The 24,155-nt window shown below is 44.6% G+C and overlaps 1 protein-coding gene across 1 annotated transcript in view; it reads right to left on the reverse strand.

Annotated features, from left to right (window-relative positions):
- Positions 1-321: 321 nt before the first annotated feature.
- The window catches only part of USP46 (ubiquitin specific peptidase 46), a 66,620-nt gene continuing 42,786 nt past the window's right edge, over positions 322-24,155 (reverse strand). The window contains exons 5-9 of the mRNA XM_020901301.2: positions 20,053-20,129; positions 11,177-11,260; positions 8,842-9,039; positions 5,357-5,435; positions 322-4,504 (exon numbers count right to left, since the gene is read on the reverse strand). Of these exons, the coding sequence (XP_020756960.1) occupies positions 4,403-4,504; positions 5,357-5,435; positions 8,842-9,039; positions 11,177-11,260; positions 20,053-20,129 (540 nt within the window). The 3' untranslated portion in view covers positions 322-4,402. The remainder of the gene's footprint in view (positions 4,505-5,356; positions 5,436-8,841; positions 9,040-11,176; positions 11,261-20,052; positions 20,130-24,155) is intronic.

Here is a 24,155-nt window from a genome sequence, read left to right on the forward strand (position 1 = left end):
AATGTATTCAGATGACAGACTCCTGCACACACAGGGACCCCTTGAAGTTAACTGTTGGGGGAAAAAACCTTAGGCATTTTAACAGCAAGTTTGTGTATCAGCCCCAGGGAGCCACACGGTGAGACCACAAGAAAGGGCCCACACTGCCCCGCCCCAGGTAGGCCAGTGGTGGGACCGCTGTGCGCCCCGATGGGGTCTATGCAGCTCAGACCCTGCCCAGAAGCCTGTGGCCGTTGTCAGTGCTGGGGGCAGGGGAAAGCCACACCGACTCTCTCCTAGAAACCAGATGCCCACAAGATCAATGAGCTGGAAGCCACTGCCTTATTTTTAGAATGGATCTTTTATTTCATAATCAATAAAGGGCATTTCCTATGCAAAATCTCAGCTAAGCAACTCATTACGCCTAATATACCTACCCTAATTCTCTTTTCCACTGGTACTCTCAATTTTCTCTACCCCAGACCCAGGTTTCTGGATTGTGTTGTTCTTTCTTATTCAAAAAAGTGGTGAGTAACCTCCAGAACCCTAACTTTTCTGAACCTCGACAGTCGTTGGCAACTTTACTACGATAACCAGAATATCCTCTACAATGCTTCAAAATCAGGCTTGGACACAAGACTTGCCAATGACTCACATTTTACAAAAAGGATTTTAAATCCATGGGTGTTAACACTACCCAGATATAATTCTCTAGGAAGAGAATTTCTCTTTATTTTTTTGTCAACAACTTTAGAGGCAGGGTATTAAACTGATTGAAGTTTCACAAGATTGACATTATTGCTTAAAGTGCTTGACTTGGTTACATTAAAAAAAAAAGTACAGATTATTTTAAATAAAAACTAAAAAAAAAAAAAAATTTTTTTTTAGCAACAAAGTCAAATGTGCCACACAAGTGCAGTAACTATTTTGGTTACACAGAAATGGAAGCCAGAAATAAATTAATGTAATACTGGAAAACAAATTTAATTAGGCAGAAACGTAGGAAATAATTTCCCCTGACCCATGCCACTTACATGAGTGAATCACACTAGTGCTGATAAATGCCTTGACCATATAATAGCAGACGAGGGCAAAACATTTAGTGCACAATATTTTAATACACATGAACATACAAAGTTGATCAAAATGCAATGTTTATAGATAAAATCCATCTTTGTAATAAAGCTACACTCCAATATCTAAAATAAGCCCTAAGCTCCAGTTATAACATAGTTCATTGTTAGGCATGCCCATGAAAATTAAGGGTATCCATGAAAATAAATGCATAGGGACCATTTCTGTCATTTGTTTCCCCATTTCATCTGAAATCCAAAATATACCAAGCTATAAAACCAGTATGACTGGCTTCCTCGACAAAGCACCACTCTCTTTGTGTTTTTTGCTCACTGGCTCTCTTCAAACTAGCTCACTTCGTGTTTCTTCGGAATGGAAAATGCATCAGAATGACAAGACTGGGCGTCAGCATTCTACCAATATTTACTTTTAAACAAATAACATTTTAGCATACTGTATCATAATCTAGATGTTAAACAAGGAAGTACCCAATAAAGCAAACATTCCTTCTCTTCTGAAAGTGGAAAACACTGTCACTTATTTCAAAACACCCAGCAGTTAAAAGAAATACAGCAAGCCTGCCCATTCCTGCCAGAAAAATGAGACACAAAAACCCTGGCCATTTGAGGGACTATTGCTGAGCTTTTGTGCTATCGTTCACCTCAGAATGGTCTCACACGTCCCACACCATCCCTGCTTCACACAACGAATGAGGGATGAAAATAAAGAAGTGTTACGTGCTCCAGTCTTCACATAAAGTGAAATGACGTGGGAGGATGTAGCTGCCTAGTGTTTCTTTCATTTGTTAGAGAAGAAGGGGGAAGATGATCCCAGATAGTGCTAAAGTTTAAAAAACTGATGGAGTGTTGGTGGATAAGTGTATTTTTATCTCAATTTTCTTTTTCCTGCACCACATGACCATGTTAATGTCTTTGTACTATCTTCAATATTTATGCAAACATTTATCCATGAATACTGAATTTTAACTGACCTTTTCTACTAAAAGGAATTATTATTATTTCAGCTAAATCACTGAGAAAAACTTTTTACTCATCCAAAAAGCCCAAAAAGTACTGAATTTATGACTTAGCACTCAGATAACACTTCTGTAAGGGGCTTCCCTAGCGGCTCACCAGTAAAGAACCTGCCTGCCAATGCAGGAGACTCGGGTTTGATCAGTGGGTTGGGAAGATCCCTTGGAGAAGGAAAACCACTTCAGTATTCTTGCTGGAAAAGTCTCGTGGACAGAAAAGCCTGGAAGGCTACACTCCATGGGGTCACAAAGTCGGACATGACTTCACAACTAAACAGCAAATTAGTTCTATAGGTTTTCAATTGAAACTTTTTTCCTAATAAATTAGCTTCAAGAGTTACTTAAAAGATAATTTTAACAGTGTTTCTCATGTATCAGTTCCAACTATATTAGGGATCGGCCATCATTTTTTTAAACTTTGCAACCTGCAAATATATTGATTATGTATAGTATAAACAGCTCCCTGTATCAGTCACCTTCAAATGAAAAGCATCTCTTCTTAAAAACAGGATAAAAATTCACCTTCCAGGTAAGCGATTACTGCATAAGTCTTGTGGAGGGAAAAAAGACAAAATATTTATAAATATGAATTCGCCTCTAAACAAGGCAAGGTATATTTTCATCACTTGTATAAAACAATAACGTGAAGATCACCCTGCTTTTGTCTTCTCCAGTGAAAAGTAAAACATTTCACTTCAAGCATGAACAGACGAAGCGTGGCATGCTTATGGAAGTTGTGAGTGATAAACAGTTCAAGATACTTCAAAGATAAAGAAATCCAGTTTTCACCTAGATAAAGTGCTATGCTCTTCTTAATTGTTGCAAAATGGCCAGTAACATTTTCAATTTCAATTTTAGTTCACATTATGCCAAAAGTTTGCGTGTTCCTTCGCTGATGTATTAGGTAACAAAATAACAGGTTCACAGTATCTTATAGTGTATGGAAGTCGGCACTCTTCCCACAGGAAGCTGAGATCTACAACTCATAAGATTTGTAGGAAACCAAAAACCTGCTCAACAGCAAAACAGTGTATCGAACCTTTTAATAAAAGGCATCGATACTCAAATGATTTAATAAATACACATACAACAAAAGTGAAAAAAAAAAAGTAAAACTATGGTGAGATGAGGTTCTTCCAAAAAACTCCGTCTTGTCAAACATCCTGGGAGCCTGAGCCAAAGAAACGCTGCCACTTTGTTCATCCCACCACCTGCCCACTGACACTTCCTCTGACCCACCTGCATCCCCAGCTAACTCCAGTATCTCCTCCAGAGAAGGTTCCATGGTAGCCCTGGGCTTGCCAGGACCTGAAATGCTGAAATATGAACTGTTGTACAGTGTGGCTGATGGGAGGAAGGTGCAGCGCCTTTGTTCTTCCTGGGAAAGGACGGTGTTGGTGCTGCCTGGCTAAGGAGAGCTGGGTCGGTGGCAGTCCCCGTGGGGTCTCAGCCCTACCACCTCTGACCACGGAACACCAGCGGGGTTGGAAAGGTACCCTGGAAAGCTTAGCAGCGCCGGATAAAGGAGAGATACAACTCACAGAACAGAAGAGCATCACTAAAAACAAAGAGCACAGAGCTATTTTCCTGAAACTTGGTTTTGGTAGAAAGAGAAGAAAAGCAACTTTCCACTGTGCACAAAACTTCCTCCTCTCAGCTTCGCCTGCCCTGAGCTCCACGCCTCCTCAGCCCCTGGAATTGTAACGGCCGGGTGGGCACAGCCCTGGGCATCCTCGAACAGCTTCTCTTCACCCTGTTCCACCCGGAAGATGAATTCAGTTTCGAGGTTACTCACTTTTAAAACATTTTCACTCGAACAAACTTAAAGCTATAGTTGCAGCTCTAAAAGGTAAGCATCTACCCCATTCTTCTGTCCTTCTGTCAGAAAAGAGGCAGAGAAGCTAAAAATGGGGAGCAATGTTTCCAGGGACAAGTTAAAGGAATGCATTGAAAGGAGACCCCCGAAGCCATTTAGGAAGATTAGCAAAGACCCCAAATAGACTGTCGATGTTTGTAAGAAATGGCATTCTAATTCAGCCAGACAGTGGCACAGCATGTACCTGATCCTAAAATTAGAAATGTTATTCATCTAAACCTTACTACAATCTGATTGCAGTTAACTCTACCTCAGACTAACATAAAACCACGAGTAGTGCTGCGTGTAGAAAAATGAAGGGGAACAGAGTCAGCAGCCAGACCACCGAGACTTGGAGCGATGCGGTTCACTGGCGGTCCACTGGAGAGGAGGGACGTCTGCAGAGAAACCAGGTCCGAGTGCATTTTCCCTCACTAGAGTTAGTTCCACAGTCCTTTAAGTTATTCTCTTGACTGATAGAATAAAATATATCCAGATTCTGAATTTTTTGATATATCTGATGTCAGGCCATAGAATTCTTCAATAGCTTGGGCATCTATTTTCTGCAAGAAAGAGAGAAATGAAACAACACAGTGGTTTAACATGATTACTGGGAGAAGGAAAGAAGGGCTAATGGGATGTACAAGAAAATGTAAGCAACACCGTCATAAAATTGGGAACTTTCAACAGCAAATGGGTAACTCCATAGACCTGACCGAGACAGCATGACGACACACTGCAAATCACTGGGGAAGAAGCCACCCTTTCGACTATTAGCAACCACAGGTGTGCACTCTGAAAAAGACAGGACTTCTGTCTTTCCAGCCGTAAACTGTGGGAGCTCTTGGGAATAAGCATAATTCATTCAGGTCATCAAAGCTTACTCCCTTTGGTGCTACCTTACGTGGGCTGAGACAGACCATGTCTTTGAGTGTGGAAGTCTCTCCGGCTAGTGTTCATTTGCAACAAAACCAATATATGGACTATTCTGGTGTCATATAAAGAATTCTAGGTTGAACAGAGTGAAAAAAAAATTTAAATAATAATATCAGAAAATTTTTGTATAATAAAAGGATTTTAACACAACTTTGAAGTTTATTATTTGGTCCCATGGTGGGCTTTAGTCTCTGTAGGAAAGAGGACTTCCGTGTAAACATGACTTACAATGGCAAGGAGGTCCCATGTCTGTGGTCGATCAGTTAACAAAAACACAGTATTGATGAGTCCATGATCACACCCCTTCTCCCCTTCCAGAGAGGGTAGGGAGCAGCAGAATGTAGTTCTGAGAGAAATGTAAGCTGTTTTCAAGTCAGATGACAGGAATACAGGCCTATTTTAGAAAATGTCCACATGCACACATCCCAAAACACGGTCTCTGCCCCACCTCCCTTGGATATAATCATCTGCATACCAACCTCTACAATGTCGTCATCAAACAAAAGCCAGAAGCCATGACTTTTCACGATAGTAATATAATGCCCACGATTGGGACCACTGGAAAAGAACAAACAGAAGAATGTTAGTAAGTTAACATTTACTTCTTTATGAAGCTCTATGGAGCTCTTTACATGCAATGACTTTTTTGGGGAAAAACAAAAAAAACTATCACTCAGACAGAGAACTTGGAATAGGTCATGTCCACATCCACATGTCTTTCACAACTCACAGAGAGACACCTGGGTGCTGACACTGTGCTGGGTGTAAGGGAAGATGAATAAAGCCTCTGTCTTCGAAGGATTCCAATCCACTGGGTGAAACAGACATTCAAATTCAACAAATATTAACACATAATTACTGTACACCCACTGTGTTCCATCTAGGTCCATTCAGGCAGCTAGGCAAAAAAAAAAAAAAAAAAGCAGTGAACGGGGGCTTCCCTGGGGGTCCAGTGACTCCACGCTCCCAGGGCAGAGGCCTGGGTTTGATTCCTGGTCAGGGAACTAGATCCCAGGTGCCAAACAGAGTTCACAGGACATCCAGCATGGTGCAGCTAAGACCACGCGGTACAGCCAAATAAATAAGTATGAAGACTGGAGAAAAGCCTCTTCTCTTCTACTTAAAAGAACAAAAAAAAAGCAGTGAATGAAACAAAGTCCTGCCTTTCCTGAGGTGAGGGTTGGAGTAATAAACTAAAACACAAATATATTTCAAGCGGTGATACATGCTGAAGAATATAGCAGGGCAACGGGTTGGTAAGCGATAGAAGGAAGGTGCTACAGTGATGACACGAAATGTGAGCAGAGGGAATTTCCCTGAAGGGAAAGTGTGTGTGTGTGTGTGTGTGTGTGTGTGTGTGTGTGTGTGTGTGTGTGTGTGTGTGTGTGTGTGTGTGTGTGTGTGTGTGTGTGTGTGTGTGTGTGTGTGTGTGTGTGTGTGTGTGTGTGTGTGTGTGTGTCAACGAGACCACATGATGGAAGTTTCAGGAGCAAGTGCAAGGCCTAGGGGATGGGTGGGGGTGGGAACAGTGCGATCAGGGAACAGCAAGGAAGCCAGAGCCAAGTGAGGCGCGGTGGAGGAGGGTCAGGAATGGGCCACTGCGGTTAAGATTATGGACTTCACTGTGAATGAGCCGGGAAGACACTTGGGAACTTTGAGGAGTGATGTGATCTGATTCAAGTTTTAGACAGATATTAAACCAAAATGTATAATAACAAGTAGGAAAACAAAAAGGTACATTATTACACACTACAGAAAAAAGTAGTCCAAATAACCAAACAGCTTCTCCTATGAAGTCAGATTTGCACAACTGAGGGAGTTTTTAACTCTAACTCTAGAGTTTTGTTTTCTCAATGCATCATCAAAGTTGGAAAGCTGAATCTGTCTTAGTCTGCTTTTTCTTTGCCACACTGCACAGCATGCGGGATGTCAGGTCCCCAGCCAAGGATCGAACCCACATCCCAAGCATTCGAAGCGCAGGGCCTTAACCACTGGGCCACCAGGGCAGTCACTTTAGTTCGCTTTCTTTAAATAAAAGATGCCCCAGAGGATCGTTCTCACCTTTCTCCAGCCACTCTCTCCCCTCCCCCTGAGCTCCAGCCCATGGGCCACCTCCGTTTTCACACACACCAGCGTTCTCAGCTTGGGTCTCTGTGCCGGCTGTAGCTCTGCCCAACAGCCTCCTCACTCACATCTGCATTCTTGCCTCTTTTTACTCCTTGGGCGGACTTCAGCTCAAATGTCATCTCAGGAGATAAACCTTTGCTGACCACCTTCCCTAAAGGGGCGCCCCCCACTGCTCTGTCATCGCCCTGGTCCTCACTCATGTGTGTGCTCAGTCACGTCTGACCGTGTGCAACCCCACTGACTGTAGCTGCCAGGTCCTCTGTCCACGGGGATTCTCCAGGCAAGGATGTTGTAGTAGGTTGCCATTTCCTAGTATATACATAGAGTTGGACATGACATATTGACTAAACCACCAGGAACATAGAATATACATAGCATATATATAATATATGGGATTCCCTGGTAGCTCAGCTGGTAAAGAATCCGCCTGCAATGCAAGAGACCCTAGTTCGATCCCTGGGCCAGAAAGATACCCTGGAGAAGGGATAGGTTACCCACTCCAGAATTCCTGGGTTTCCCTGGTGGCTTAGATGGTAAACAAGCTGTCTGCAATGAGGGAGACCTGGGTTTGATCCCTGGGTTGGGAAGATCCCCTGGAGGAGGGCATGGTTAAATCAAAGAATACTTTTAAAGACCCCTTAGAATGAATAAATAAATGGAAAATAGATGTATGTGTATGTGTGCTCAATCACTCAGTTGTGTCCACCCCTTTGGGACCCCATGGACTGTAGCCCGCCAGGCTCCTCTGTCCATGGAATTCTCCAGGCAAGAATACTGGAGTGGGTTGCCATTTCCTTTTCCAGGGGATCTTCCCAACCCTCAGGTTCTTTAAGATAATTAGCAGTTAGAAGTATTCTTCAGGAGGAAATAGAAAGGTGGCTTGTAACTGACCCAACAAATACAACTTTCTGAGAACATAAGACAATAACCTGTGACGTGTGGCTCTGCATGGGACAAAACAGGGTTGCTTCAGGCAGGTTACAGCTTCAGATTCCATCCACCCAGCAGAGGAAAGGGAATCACTCCATCCCTCCCCGTGGGATCACGCATCCTCTTGGTAATGGTCTGTTTAGTGCCACCCATCCAGGTGGGTGGAGAGGAAAAGACACCTGCTCTGTGACAGGCCCCAATCTGAAACCTACAAGGGCGACAGCAATGTCGATCCCAGGGAGGGGATGCAAACCCATCCCAGCTGAGCAAATGATAGCAACAGGTGAATTTTCAGTAGTTTTCAAGACTTACACCAAATTATACAATAAAAAATATTTCCTCAAGACTTTCAGAAAAAACACTTTGCTTCTCCATATCTATGGGACTTCTCTCCACTCTTTTTTTTTTTGATTATGTACTTATTATAGAATACAGGGGAAAGGCTTAAAACTGCCCAAAGAACACTTAAGAATACATTTTAATTATTCAAATGCCAAAAAAGTATTAAATTCCATCCACTGCTTCCAGTCTTTATTTAGGTATCTTAAAACACTTTTGCGATCATGCTATATGCGTAACCTGGTTTTTCAAAAATTAAAATTACAGCACATTTACTTTTCCATGTGATTTCAAATTCCTTGTATCTAATAGAGATTTATTATTTCCCTTATGAGAGAATATTTAAATTATTATTATGCATTAATTTTATCTTTATTTTTAAATGTATTATTTTACTTTATATAAGTTTAGAGATTCATTTTGAGGTGATAAACTGGAGCTTAGAAGAAATTCCCCAAAGCACCATCAGCACCGAGTCTCACATCCCAGCCCCGCCCCTGCAGGACTGGGCAGAGTCCACGTGGCCCAAGGACCGCGGCCCCTCAACGCGCTCCTTGCCCGCCCTCACCTGCCGCAGTGTACCACCACCGCGACCAGGTCATACATGCGGTCCAGGTTGACTGCATCGCTGGAGGTGTTGAAGAGCCGGAGTTCCAGCGGGAAGACCACTCGGTAAGAGAGCTTGGTGTACCTGTGAAGCTGCTCCATGTACTTGAACCGCTTGAGGTGCAGGGCCAAAATCATGGGCAGCTTTTTCACCCTCATCCTAAAAAAACCATGGAATAGAAAATCAGTGGTACCCAATCCCTGTGAGTGGGACCGATTATAACCACCGCCTGCACAAATGGAGAGCAGGAGGGGGTCCAACAAACTTCAAACCAGCGAACATCCAATCCACTTGCCAGAATAAAAGGATGCTCGCTTAAACAGGGTTGACTTGTACAGACTCACCTAACTGGAGCCTAGTAAGCAGAGAAAAGGGCAATGGGGCCAGGATGTGGGGGGTGGGATCATCTGTTTGGTCAAAGGAGACATCCCAGCACTTACATATCAATAAAAATATGATGCACAATTGCTCTACATCACTGCCCTCTGCCTCCCAGGGAGAACGATATTTGGATAATCCAACTCTGAGATAATGGAGAGGAGGGGGCAGTTTTTGAGAGAAGCAGGCTGGGGAGAGGACAAGCAGAGGGTGGATTCTGTACATACAGGTTCTGAGAACTGACAGACAGGCATGCCTCAGATACCCACCGCCAACTGGTTATCATCAGATAACCAGGCGTGCTGGGCCCATTCTCTCTCCTTATTCCTGGGCTCCTGGGCAAGTCATTTCCCTTTTCTGGCTCTCAGGTTCCTCACTTATAAATTCAGAGATTGACTGGCTTAGGGCTATATTTCTCAAAATAGGCTCGTGAGAGCACCGGAGATGTTAGTGGATGCGGGGTTTCTGAGGCCAAGCCAGGATGCTGCTCTCCCTTCTGTTCCTAAGTTCCTCCTTGCACATCCACATACCAAAGGCTTTGAGAAATCCTGCAGAAAAGGACTGTCTTTTGTTCGAAGCAGCAGTTCTGCAACTTACACGAACATGAAAAGCTCTTTTTTCAACTAGATGACCATTAAGATTCTTCGGCAAGAAGTCACAAAGACAACAGTTTATGGAGATAACTCTGCTAGAAGAGGATTTTCTGGTTACCTTCGAGGACACCCTCTTTGAAGGTCCTGAATTATTATAAACGCTGTTCGACTTGTGCATATTTTCCATGAATTATTGTTTATAAAGAACAAATTTAATAGAATATTTAGAAATGTATTGAAAAAAATCCTATTCATAAAAGTAAGCAAAACCACACCATCAGCAGAAACGTAAGATTTATGGGGATCCCTATTATTTTTCACGAAAACAGCATTTTAATGTATAAAACTTTCAGGGTTGAATAGAATATGCCTTCATGCTCCACTAGAAGACCTAAGATGGCCTTAGGCAGACTTAGTTTAGATTATATGGATGGGGACAGAGATAAGCTCCCCAACCACTAATGAATGTTAATTCCCATCTGCCACCACAATGACTAACCTTTCTCCAGTTCTGAGGCACCAAAGAAAGATGTGCATGTCTGGGGATGAAGGACTGGGAGACTGGTAAGAGAAACTCATTCAGCTTCAGCTCTAGACCCCTCATGGTTTTAGATGGTAGGAATGGGCATCTGTGAGTTATCCTGAATATGCCACAAACCATGGGCAGGGTAAGCTTAACTCATGATAAAGCTTCACAGGATAGTGAAAATGTCAAGTTTCTTGCCTTCTGGGGACAGAACATAAGGAAGGACTGGTTATTCCACATTGTTCAAGAGCTGTAACTGGCCAGTGCTGGTAAAAAGATGGGCAAACTTGGGTCTTGTATCAACTGTGAATATGATAACTTTCTTATTACCTATCCATAGACTAATGTTATTGATTTCCTCATGATTCCTTATTAAATGATTAGTACTACTTGCCTCTTCTACCTTCTAAATAAGAAGTTCCAACATTAGGCAATACTAACAGTATTACTGGGTGACCACTATGTGTTATGTACTATGCTGAGTCCTTTTTATAGTTCACCTTTAATCCTAAGAGGACAGCGATCACACTCGCTCACCACTTGTTTACCCAGCATGAGTATCTGGCACAGTGAATGAATGAATGAACAAACAAACAGATGAACACATGATCCGGTGAATGAGCAAGTTCCCCAGGTACACATTCTTATCCTGTTTTACCAGTGAAGAAGGTAGCTGACTTCTCCAAAGCTACCTGGCTACGAGCCCTAGGAACTGGGATTCAGAAATCAGCTGTCAGGCTCCACGGTCTGGTCCCTTCTCAGGACAGGAAGCCACCCCCTGGGCTAAGCCCTTACGTACCTTTTCTGGGCCTCCTGTTTGCTGCAGCAAGTTTCACAATAATACTTCTGTTCACTACACAGTGTTTCTGTGTTGCTGAAATCTCTGCAGAGAAAAATATTTTCAACTTAAAAGAAGTCCAAAATGTACTCAGTTTACCACGTCCTAAACTCTCTATTACCTGTAGGGTGATTTTTAAGTGAATGTGGGGAAAGAAGTCATGAGAAAAGATCCTTCCTGGGAGCAAGTGCCATGATGATTAGAGCGTGTTCACTGGGCCGGGTTATGATTTCACCATGAGAGATTTTCAAGTAAGCTTTATTTAATGGGACACAGATAGATCTAAATTAGGGTTTCCAACTGAATCAGGAAAAAAAAAACAACTCAAGATTTTTAAGAGACAGCACCTGAAAACTGGAGATAATTACAATAGAAAAACACTAACTATAGTAAAAGCCAACCATTACAGTGAAAGTCAAGTCCAAAAAACCAGCACACAAAATGCCAGGAGACATTACTACATGGTTAATGAAAAATGATCTGTCTCAGGTGGTCTACATTTTCAAAGAGCATGGAAGATAGTAAAATTTAAATCGTATTCAATGGCCCTTATATTGAACTCAGAGAGTCTCAAATTATCAGGAGATGACTACCAACCCCTGCTCCCCACCTCCCCACATGCTGGAAGAAAAGAACTGCCGACTGCCTCCTCTTGAGAACGCACGCCATTGGGATGCTATATGTGTATTCACCTCATCATAAGACTTTACTGTACTACTGATAGCTTTCATTTTTTAAAATGTCATGGCTTTTCATTCTTCTCTGCTCATCAAGATTCTACTTAACATTCCTGGGGTACTGCCTCAAGGACTGAATAGAACATCCAGAATATCATAACACCCTGGAGTCTTGAAAAAGGCCGTGACATTTCCTTATTCATAGGGAGTGTCCTAGCACTCGACTGACCAGCTTTTACCAAGCAGAAAAAGTTATTTACGTGGTGTTAGTAACTCAACCACTTAAATAGAGCCTATCAAGAGAATACATAGATTATTCATTCATTAGATTCCCCAGCGGCTACCGACCATCCCCTGAACTGGGTGCTGGGGATCCACAGGGAACGCGTGCCGTCACAGCACACAGGTTACCAGAGACACATGCAATGAGGCATTTATAACACTCAGTGTTCAGCGCAGGTTAAACATACATCATTTCATTCTACTGACTCGCCTGCCCAAAGCTCTTCAATAGTTTCTTGGTGAATTCAGGAATAAAATCCAAATTTCTTTTTTAACTTCTTAAAAAATTCATTTGACTGTGCTGGGTCTTAAGTTGCAGCATGTGGGATCTAGTTCCCAGGCCAGGGATCGAACCCGGCTCCCCTGCATTGGGAGCTCCGAGTCTTAGCCACTGGACCACCAAGGAAGTCCCTAAAATCCAAATTTCTTGCTACGCCAACAGACTGTCTGCTCTTCCGACCGTCTCCTGCCTCCCTGCCTCCTTCGCCCTGCTCCAGTCCCCCTGGCTGGCCGTCTCTGCAGCTCCAGGGTGCATGCTCTCCCTGCGCCGGGGCACTTGATAGTGCCATTTTTCTCTGCACTGACAGCTCTTTTTCCAGATGCTTCCAGCGCTGGCCCTGCTCAGCTTCAGCGTCACCTCTTTGGAGAGGACTTCCCCCCCTCTCTGCTGTCCTGTTTCCCTCTGCGCACTCATCACCATCTGAAACACCCTCCGACCTGCGTGTGGATGGCAGTGGCCCCGAGTCGCGCCCGCTGCCAGAGCCCCACACCGAGATCGCCTGACACACAGCGGCGCTCCACACGGTGCGCTGGCTGAACGGCGAGAGACGCACGGGTATCAGGTCCCCGGCAAGGCACGGAGGATGGAGACGCGGACCTGAACCGGGACAACTCAGGATGCTCCCCCAGGGGGTGATATCTGAGTCAGACTCCCAGAAAGGGAAAGTGAACCACGGGATTGAGAGTCCAGGACTCCAGACAGGGTGAAGGCCGTGGCCAAGAGGCATGAACACAGAGTGCGCTTCCTAGAAGCCGTGTGGACCCTGGGCCCTCGTCTCTGTGGGCTTGACAGCATCAGGTGGTGCTTCCTGGACCATGTCTGGCAGCACTCTGGAGGAAGGACCGGAGGGGGTCGAAAAGCAAAAACACGGTTTAGAAGGCAAGTATACCCAACCCTCAGACTCCAAGTGCCTGATGCCTGATACAGACTCCAATTCAGCTGAATGAATACTGCTCAGCTCTTCATGGAGTAACTGTTGTGAAACCTCTTCTCGGTCTGCACAGATTTACTGGGATGTAAGAAGGGGCAGTGAGTCTGGGTGAGGGTGGAGAGTCACAGTTATGGAATGTCTACCACAGACAAACCTCTCCCCTATCCTACTAGAGAATCAGAGTAAGTCAGGTAACAACACTGTAAATAAGGTACACTCCCATAAAGTTAATTTAAAAAAAGAAGACCTCAGGCAAGTACAACAAATAAGAAATTACACACTTTCTACTCACTCTAATTTCTCAATAAAAAATGTTTTTGTAGATCCACAAAGGTAAAAGCATAGCAGAAGTTGGTACTTAAAGATCCGATTCACCATCCTGCCCAGCCCTAGATGACCGGAAGCTTGTTGCCACAGGAGAGACAGGACAAAGCCTTCAGAGCATCTGTGAGTCAAGAACTGGAAAATGCGGCTAAGTTAGAAAGACAGAGTGGACCCAGCAGGAAACTGAGGCACAGTGGATCTGTCAGATGATGCTGTACAGTTGTTAGAACAAAAGAGGGCAACAGATGTTGAGGAAACTTCTTAATGAGGAAATTAAAGAGGAGAAGAGAAAGGTCTTTTAGACACTCGGGATAAATTACATCACAGCACAGAGGAGAGGTTATCGGGAAAGCACATAACTCTGTATTTCTTGAAAAAGAGTCAAAGAAACATTTTTAAAAAATATACTTTGGGAGCAAGTCTAATATGAAACACATACCTTCATAAGGACTATAAAGCCTAATGGAAATGTACACAAGAAAACTTGAAAGAAATGGAGAATAACTATGTCTCCAGATGAGATGGCTACAGGTTCTTAAGAATAGCTATCGTGACAAAGGTAATGTCTATGTTTGAGAGATAACTTTTACTTAAATCTTAACCTTTCACTCAACACATTAGCTCAAAAGTTGATTTAAAAAAATTCTCAAGCTAGGGAAGCTTCTCGATAATCTCACGTTATGATGCACATTTATAAAATAGTGGCACAAGAAGAACAAAACCAAAACAAACAACAATAAAATAAACAGCACCACGCGGAAAGGAGCCGGGCTACACTCACACGGCCGCGCCACGCAGAAAGGAGCCGGGGTTCACTCACACGGCCGCGCCACGCGGAAAGGGGCCGGGCTACACTCACACGGCCACGCCACGCGGAAAGGAGCCGGGGTTCACTCACACGGCCGCGCCACGCGGAAAGGAGCCGGGGTTCACTCACACGGCCGCGCCACACGGAAAGGAGCCGGGGTTCACTCACACGGCCGCGCCACGCGGAAAGGGGCCGGGCTACACTCACACGGCCACGCCACACGGAAAGGAGCCGGGGTTCACTCACACGGCCGCGCCACGCGGAAAGGAGCCGGGGTTCACTCACACGGCCGCGCCACACGGAGAGGAGCCGGGGTTCACTCACACGGCCGCGCCACGCGGAGAGGAGCCGGGGTTCACTCACACGGCCGCGCCACGCGGAGAGGAGCCGGGGTTCACTCACACGGCCGCGCCACGCGGAAAGGAGCCGGGGTTCACTCACACGGCCGCGCCACGCGGAAAGGAGCCGGGGTTCACTCACACGGCCGCGCCACGCGGAAAGGGGCCGGGGTACACTCACACGGCCGCGCCACGCGGAAAGGGGCCGGGCTACACTCACACGGCCGCGCCACGCGGAGAGGAGCCGGGGTTCACTCACACGGCCGCGCCACGCGGAAAGGAGCCGGGGTTCACTCACACAGGCGTGCCACGCGGAAAGGAGCCGGGGTTCACTCACACGGCCGCGCCACGCGGAAAGGGGCCGGGCTACACTCACACGGCCGCGCCACGCGGAAAGGAGCCGGGGTTCACTCACACGGCCGCGCCACGCGGAAAGGGGCCGGGCTACACTCACACGGCCGCGCCACGCGGAAAGGAGCCGGGGTTCACTCACACGGCTGCGCCACGCGGAAAGGGGCCGGGGTTCACTCACACGGCCGCGCCACGCGGAGAGGAGCCGGGGTTCACTCACACGGCCGCGCCACGCGGAAAGGGGCCGGGCTACACTCACACGGCCGCGCCACGCGGAAAGGAGCCGGGGTTCACTCACACGGCTGCGCCACGCGGAAAGGGCCCGGGCTACACTCACACGGCCGTGCCACGCGGAAAGGAGCCGGGGTTCACTCACACGGCCGCGCCACGCGGAAAGGAGCCGGGGTTCACTCACACGGCCGCACAGAAAGATGGGGTTCAATGACACAGCTACTTTGCCGGCAGCTCCAGGCTCTGCCTGGCAGTTGAGGGGGTCTACACATAGTTGTAACCCATCTTCCATGGCATATAAGCTAGGCAGCTTTGTTCTAGAGTCTACAGCAGTGGATCACTCTGCTGCTCATCAGAATCACCAGGGGAGCTTTCAAAGCAATCTCAATCCCCCATCACTCCGTTCCAAGTCAAGTTACGTGAGAATGTCTCCAAGAACCAGAGGCAGCATTGTTCTTAAAGCTCTGTGGGCTGACAGCCACTGTCCCCAGCGCTTTGCAAATGTGAACATGCGTGGGAGTCACCTGGAAACCTTGTCCAAGTGCAGGCCCTGACTCGTGCACTCATTCTTGAAGGAGACCAGAGATTCTGCCCTACTAATGACCCAGGTAATGTCAATGGCACTAGCCCGCAGACCCCTGACTTGAGTGGCAAAGATCTAGGGCAGTGGTTCTCAAACTCTGGCAGTATCAAAACCATCTGGAAAATTAAGGAATAGTAGATGCCCAGGATCACAGAAGTTAAATATCACCTAGGCCTCCACTTTTACCAACTTCCCCAGATGATTCTGATATGCACCAAAGTTTGAAAACTACTGACTCAAGTGTTAAAAGAAGGTTAAAAAAAAAGAAATCCACAAGAAAGATGTGTCAGATATTAGCAAATACCATATATCAGAAATAGCCAAAACTAAGACACAAGCCAGATACACAGAGACACTGACAGATAAGCATATGGCAATAGACTTGTGATAGAGATGCATATAAACTTGGCACAGAGAAGTTTCCAAAATGAAAAGACATTTTTTTTTTTAAAAAGGAAGAGTAATTTAAAAATAGAGCTTTGGGAGAACTAAAAAAGGTTGACCTCCCTGGCCCTGGCAGAATGGGCATTTTTAATAAGAGGAGTACAGAGGAAGCAGAGAGTGGTGTCAGAGCACGGAGCACTTTGAGGAGAAAGGTATGTTTCCGTGTGGGAGCCACTGGCAGGGACTAAGGCCCTGAAGTGAAAGACAAAAAATGCCCAGAAGGACAGGGGGCAAGACAAACACGCATTTTAAGTTTTTGCCTGCAGCCATCCCTGAACTTTTCAAAAGAAAAAGAAATTTCTCAGTATCCTCCTATGATGCAGATGGCTCGCTCTGCCTGCCTAAGACACAGTGCTGAGATGTGAAATATTAGAAGTATAGCTCAGCTACAATGTGGCTTTAATGGCTTCTCTAGACCTGTTTCCTGAATTGACCACTATTTGTATCATCATTTCTCTGGGACAAAAGTTCACTGAAAACACGTCGTAATTGATCACCTTCTGGAAGAAGGTGGCAGAGATCTTACATTTAAATCCTACAATTTTAGCTGGATTTTTAACTTTTCTCAATATCAAAATAAACGATATCACACCAGAAGAGATATGCAGGCATGATGTTCAAGAAGAAAACTCATAATTCTAGTTTGAAAAACAAATCCTCAAGAATGCAAACCACATTAAGCCATGAAAGGGGCCAAAAAAGATCATCATCGTTCCTTTCTCTTTTGTCTCAAACAGAACAAGCTAACGGACCAGCTGGCATCATTTATTCCCAGGAGCTCTCTCCTGCACTCTGCTCCTCTGGGAGAGGCTGGGAGGCCGCCACCCTCACCCCAGAACTCTTCAGTGGTGGACAGCCACGGCTGGCAGACTCCTCTCTGCTGGGGAGGTGAGCTCTGAGGCATCGATGAAGGCAGGGCCAGGTAAGTCAGCCAGCATCTATCTTCTGGATGATGTACTAAGGGGGAAGGGCAGGCCCTTCAGGAATATCAGCCTGGACAATCAGATGAAAATCTGATGTTGTTTAAAATGTATTCTGAGGCTATTCCGTACCTACCCATTCCCCGCTTTAAGGCCTCCAAATGTCTCTAGCCTGCCTTCATCAGGTATGCATTGCCAATGTATATATTTCCTCCAGAAAAAAAGTAGGGGGACTTAGTTCTGGGTTACATTTGTCTATAAGAAGGCTCCCCGATAGTCTCAAAAGGCTGGTCTCAAAGCTACAGCCACTGCCAACTGCCCTCCTGAACAGCCCAGGAATTTCTTAGAAGGGAGGGGAAGCAGTCAGCCTCCTAGCTCCCCTTCTCCAAGGAGAATGGGCAGGCAATACCCTTTCTTCTGTTCCCTCACCTATGACCAGCTCTGGCATAACTTTATAGCTTTTTTGACTCCTTGTGATCACAAAACCCTGAGGAAATCAAAACTGGCTTCTTTTCACAGGAATATAAAAAGCCCATGCCAAAAACAGAACCAATAAGAAGGAAAAAAAAAAAAAAAAAGCTATCCTGGCCTGCAAAATGCTTTGCAAACAGAGACCATAAATGTGTCCTGGATGCCTGGACCCAAGGCATCTGGAGACAAGGGATGAAATGCCAGACCAGCAGGAGGTGCTGAGGGAACTTGGTGGGGACGGGGAAGCCTCAGCCTCCTGGGAATTCGAGAGTAACCAGCCCCCAGCTCACACAATACATGGCACCCAGACAAACCGGGACGCTCTGCCAGGTTGGAGCTGGTGCCTCTGCCACGAAAAATGACTTTCTATAGTCAACGGCCACAGCAAGTCCCTTTAATCTAAAGAGTTCCGAGTAACCTGAACTCCTGATAGAACAATTCTGTCACACGATGCCCACTGATAAAGATCAACAGGGCCTGAAAGACAAAGACAAACGCCATATGGTATCACTTACGTGTGGAATCTTAAATGTGACACAAATGAACTTATCTACAAAACAGACTCACAGACATAGAGAATAACAGACTTGTGGCTGCTGGGGGGTGTGGGCAGGGGATAGAGGGTTGGGAGTTTGGGGTCAGCAGATGCATCCATTATATATAGAATGGATGAACAAGCTCCTACTATACAGCTCAGGGAACTGTATTCAATACCCTGTGACAAAGCAAGAAAGAATGCACATATATGTATAACTGGGTCACTCTGCAGTACATCAGAGATTACCACACTGCAAATCAGCTACACTTAAATAGAATACATGTTTAAAATAAACAAATAAAACCAACAGTGCCCTGAGCTGATGAGGCCTTCTAAGCAATGGGAAGGGCCACCCAGACCACCTGGTCTGTCCTGGCACCCCCATTACCAGGCACTCTCTAGACACGTTTAATGTCCTTCAAAGCACGGATTCCCGTCTGTGCATTCTCACTAGACTGTCAGATACACACCTGATGCTCAGCCTTGACCTCCAGTGTCCAGAAGAGCAGGGCTGATTATAAGTTAAAAGGAGGAGAAAGCAATGGGGACAGGACAGTGAATTGTGTCTCCACAGAATATTAAAAAGCAGAGTCATCACTTTGCCAACAAAGGTCCGTACAGTCAAAGCTATGGTTTTTCCAGGAGTCATATACGATGTTAAGAGTTAGACCATAAAGAAGGCTGAGTGCCAAAGAATCGATGCTTTCAGCATCAATTGTGGTGTTGGGAAGATGCTTGAGAGTTCTTTGGACTGCAAGGAGATCAAACCAGTCAATCCTAAAGGAAATGAACCATGGATATTCACTGGAAGGACTGATGCTGAAGCTCTAATACTCTGATGCAAAGAGTCGACTCACTGGAAAAGGCCCTGATGCTAGAAAAAATTGAGGGCAGGAGAAGGGGGCAACAGAGGATGAGATGATTATACAGCACCACTGACTCAAGGACATAATTTGAACAAACTATGGGAGATAGCTGAAGGACAGGAAAGCCAGGCGTGCTGCAGTCTATGGGGTCACAAAGAATCAGACACAACTTAGCAACTGAACAACAACAAACCAACTCTGAGCACGTTTTCAACTACAAGTCAAAACACAGTATCTGCAGGAACCCTGGACGTGTGTTGCTTACACTCAGGGAACCTTACCTCCCCCAACCCTAATTAGGAGGAAGCCTTCTTCCATGAATGAGCTCTACACAATGCTGCAAGATGGAGGAAAAGGCAATGCCCTCATCGGTTCTCAGTTCAAAGGTGCATAATTTTTAAAATCAAAGACTAGATTAGCTTAGGAAAAGAAAGGAATGGTAGGCATCCGTAGCATTTTTCAACTTAATTGTGTGACTGTGATGGGTGTGTCTGTGTGTGTGGAGAGGCAGATGAGGGCCCAAAGCACACATCTGTATTAAAGATTAAAACGTTATTTTTAAACTTAATGACTAATGACTTCCACTTGATCCCCTCGCCCCTCAGCAGGACTCTTCTCTAGACAACATATACTTATTTCTAATCTCTCTCGGGAAAGAAGAAATAGAAAATAATAGGATTACATTGGTTTAACAGAAAGGAAGATTATCTCCTGAAGAAATACAGGAAATTTCCCTCCATGTCTTCCTAGCCTCATCGAAAGCTCAGACCACAGTCAGAATTCATGAGGTTACCTTAGACAGTGGGTAATAGACGTGTTCTGCTCCACATCAACAGAAAGGTCAAGAAAATCTTCATCTTTGCTGCTAACCTGAGCAAAAAAAGGAAACGCTGTTAGGCATAAAGTACATAACAGACAAGCAGGTGTAATTCTGAATACTTTCAGGGAACCAAAGCGCATAACTGCAGTTAAAGGCCGGTGTGACTGTATATTCACTGGCAACCGGTTAACCCTGAAAACAATCCCAAAGAAGAGCAAACTCTAAATTCTCAGTTTAGCCTTACCTGTATCCCAGCTGTGACTTAGGCTTTCCACAATTATAACTCAACCAGATTTCTCTTCCTGACCTTTCCTTTCCCCCACTGTTTCAAAGCAAGAAATATCAGACAGGTATCCTTACAGCTCAGCCTGGCAGAATGGTTAACAATGGAAATATAAAAATGACAAGAGCCTCATAAACCTAATGCTCAGATGACTGCCCTCCATTAAGCTGTCTGCACTTCTGCCAGCGCCCTGAAATCACTCCCTTCCTCTGGTGCCTCGTCATTCAAACTGCATGTGGGGCTGGGGAGGTGAAAGTGCTATGGGCCGGAGGGTCACCCACCTGCACACACAGCTGTCCTCGGGCCCAGCAAGTGCCATTCTGCAGAACGCCCGCTGCTGTCTGGGCTGCCACCCAGACCTGGAGCTTGGGTTGCTTTGCTTGCTAAGTCACTTCAGTCATGCCTGACTCTTTGTGATCCCATGGACTGGAACCTGCCAGGCTCCTCTGTCCTAACCTTCCAGGCGAGAATACTGGGGTGGGTTGCCATGCCTTCCTCCAGAGGATCTTCCCAGGGACTGAACCCCTATCTCTTATGTCTCCTGTGCTGGCCAAGTCGATCATCAGTCCTGACTGTTTCTCAGCCTGCACAGCAAACACCACACCACTTCTGGGTCTGTACTTAACGAAGTTCACCAGCTAGCCTAGCATTTCACCATCTTGGAGTAGGAGGGGCAAACTAGCCCAGCAGCAACTTTAAGATGCCCAGTCACCTGACAGCAGACAAAAATAATACGCCTATAAATGTAACAACTATCCTAGGAGCCAGTACTCCAACATTCAGAGATGTGGACACAATTCTTCATACTTTTATTAGCACACTGAAGAATGGGTACTGGCAGCTGCCCAGCTCCATATCCTGTCTCTGCTACTCACAGTGGATGACTTTAGGCCGCTCTGTACCTCAGTTTCCTCATCTGTAAAGTGGGAGCAGTAAGAGTTTCTATTTCATAAGGTTGTTATGAGAATGAAATAAACTAATATGTGTAAAGTGCTTTAAGAAGTCAGTACTCAACAAATCCAGGAGAGGCAAAATATTTTAAATGGCCTAAAATGGTCAAAAAGTTGGGAATGGGTTACTACGTTGTGGGCATAATATTACATGAGTTACGGGACTCCCTTCCTGCACTTCCGCCATCACCATGAGAAAGGTAACCCCGCGGGCCCAGTGACTGCTCCCCTGAGGAAGATGAGAGCCCAGAGAGGACAGTGGTTCTCACTAAGGTGTCCTGGCCAAGCCCAGACTACAGCTCAGCCCCCACCCGCCTGTGGATACATGTGTGAGACAGCTGAGATGCAGGCACACAGGTTTGGGCAAGGCCAGCTGGATCAGGCAACTCCCCACCAACCCAAGGTTGCAGAATTATAGTGAAAAAAAATCAGAGTTGATTTAAGCCTCAGAGTTTTGGAGAAGTCTGTAACAAAGCAACAAATAACCAACAGCACTACTTAACATGACAGGCATTTGTCCTTTCATTGCACTTGGCGGATAGTGTGTTTTTTATAATTTGAAGATTTGTGGCAACTGTGTGTCAAGCAAGTCTATCGGTAACAGCACTTGCCCACTTTCTGTCTCTGTGTCACATTTTGGTCATTTTTGCAACATTTAAAATTTTTTATTATTATGTCCTATGGTGATCTGAAATTAGTGATCTTTGACATTACTACTATGGCTTACTGAAGGTTCAAATGATGATTAACATTTTTTAGATTTAAGTGTTAATTAAGGTATATACATTTTTTAGATGCAATGCTATTGTACATTTAAAAGACTACCATAGAGTGTAAAAATAACCTTCACATGCACTGGGAAACCAAAAAATTTGTGTGACTTGCCTCTTTGTAATAGTGGAAAATAATTGCAGTGGTCTGGAACCAAACTCGTAATACCTCCAAGGTATGTCTGTATATACTTTTTATTTTTATTCATTTATTGTCAGTTTTCCCCTTACTAAAATGAAAGTTTGAAAGCCTGGCTTCAGTGATGACTAAGATCCTGTCTTCTAGTACTCCTCCAGACACTACAAACTCAGATAAAGCAATGGAGAAGAAAGAAGACAGGCAGATGGGTGGTCCACACTTGGAGGAGGAAGAGCTGCAAAGAATGAATTCATGGTTTCACAGCCTTTAGCTGAGGATTTATGGGGGGAAAATACAATCTTTCTGGTTTAGGAGTCAGAAAAACCAACCTGGGAAACCATGTCCACTGGGAAGGGAAAAAATCTGAGGAGGTATTCCCAACTCCATCTGCCTGCACCTCTGGCTGACCCCCGAGCCAGACTCACACAGAGCACACTCTCAGCGGCATGGCCGGAGACAAGAGGACTGGCCCAAGGGTCAGGCTGCCGCCTGCGAAACAGTCTGCAGCTTGAGTCCAGCCAACACAGCTAGCTGCTGAAACTAAAGCAACTCACTGGATAAAAACAGCAGAACCCAGAGACTCTCAAACTTAATATTCTCAGTGTCCTAGATATGATCCAAACTTACAATATGTGAAGAATCAGGAAAATGGAAGATATCCTTAAATAAAAGGAAATAACTGAGACCAATCCTGGGATGCCCCAGATGTTGGAAGTTTCAAGAAACAATGATTCTAAAGAAGCTATTGGAACTATCTTCAATAAAGTGAAAAATAATATATTCACAGTGAACCAAAACATAAGACAGCAGAGAAATAGAAACAAAAAAAGAATTAAATGGAAATTCCAGAACTAAAACATTGATACACTGTTGGACTTAACAGAGATCTGGAGAGAGATCAGTAGATTTGAAGATAGAACAACGGAAATTATCCAATGAGAAGAATAAAGGAAGAAAAAAGATTGAAATAAAAATTAATAGATAGTCAATAAACCTGTTTGAAAATATCATAAACTAACGGGAGTCCCAGAAGGGGAGGAGAGAGAATAGGGCAGAAAAACTATTTGAAAAATAACGGCTGAATATCCCTAAATTCAGTGAGAGACATACATTTATAGATTGAAGATATTCAATAAGAATCAAGCAGGATAAATACAAAGAAGGCCAGCCAAGGTCAAACTGTTGAAAGCCAAAGGTGAAAAAGCAAATCTTAAAGACATGCAGAGAGAAATGACACCTTACAGGGAGTTCTAAGGATGATCTAGTTATTGGAATTCTAGTGATCTAATGATTGGAATTCTAGTGATCTAGTGATTGGAATTCCGGGCTTTCATGACTGTGGCCTGGGTTCAAATCCTGGTTGGGGAACAGAGATCCCACAATAAACAATTTTTTTTTTCCCCCTAAAAATGACACATTATCAGAGAATGATTTCACTAGAAGCTGGTCTCTCATCAAAAATTCAAGGGCCAGAAGACACTGAACTTCTTTAGTGTGCTAAAGGAAAAACTATCAGAACAGAATTCCATCCTTCAAGAAGGAAGACAGAAAAATGAACAGAATTCATTATTAACAGAACTGCACCACAAGAAAGGTTAAAGGAAATTCTTTAAACCAAAAGGAAAAGTTACCAGATGGAAATCCAGATCATCAAGAAAAAATGAAAAGCATCAAAAATGGGAATTGTGATTTGTCTTGTGGGGGTTATAATATGTGTAAATGTAATACATATAATTATAACATAAAAGGAAGGTTAGGGTGGAAAGACTAGGCATCTACACAGTTATGAGTTAACTATGTTTTATGTGAAATGTAACATTAGTATTAGGTTGGTGCAAAAGTAATTGTGGTTTTGCAATGTTGATATTTGCCATCTGATATTGGAATACATTTCAAATAAATGTGGTTATGCTATACATCATTTTAAAACGCAT

This window comes from Odocoileus virginianus, chromosome 29, assembly GCF_023699985.2.
Source record: "Odocoileus virginianus isolate 20LAN1187 ecotype Illinois chromosome 29, Ovbor_1.2, whole genome shotgun sequence".
Lineage (NCBI taxonomy): Eukaryota > Metazoa > Chordata > Mammalia > Artiodactyla > Cervidae > Odocoileus > Odocoileus virginianus.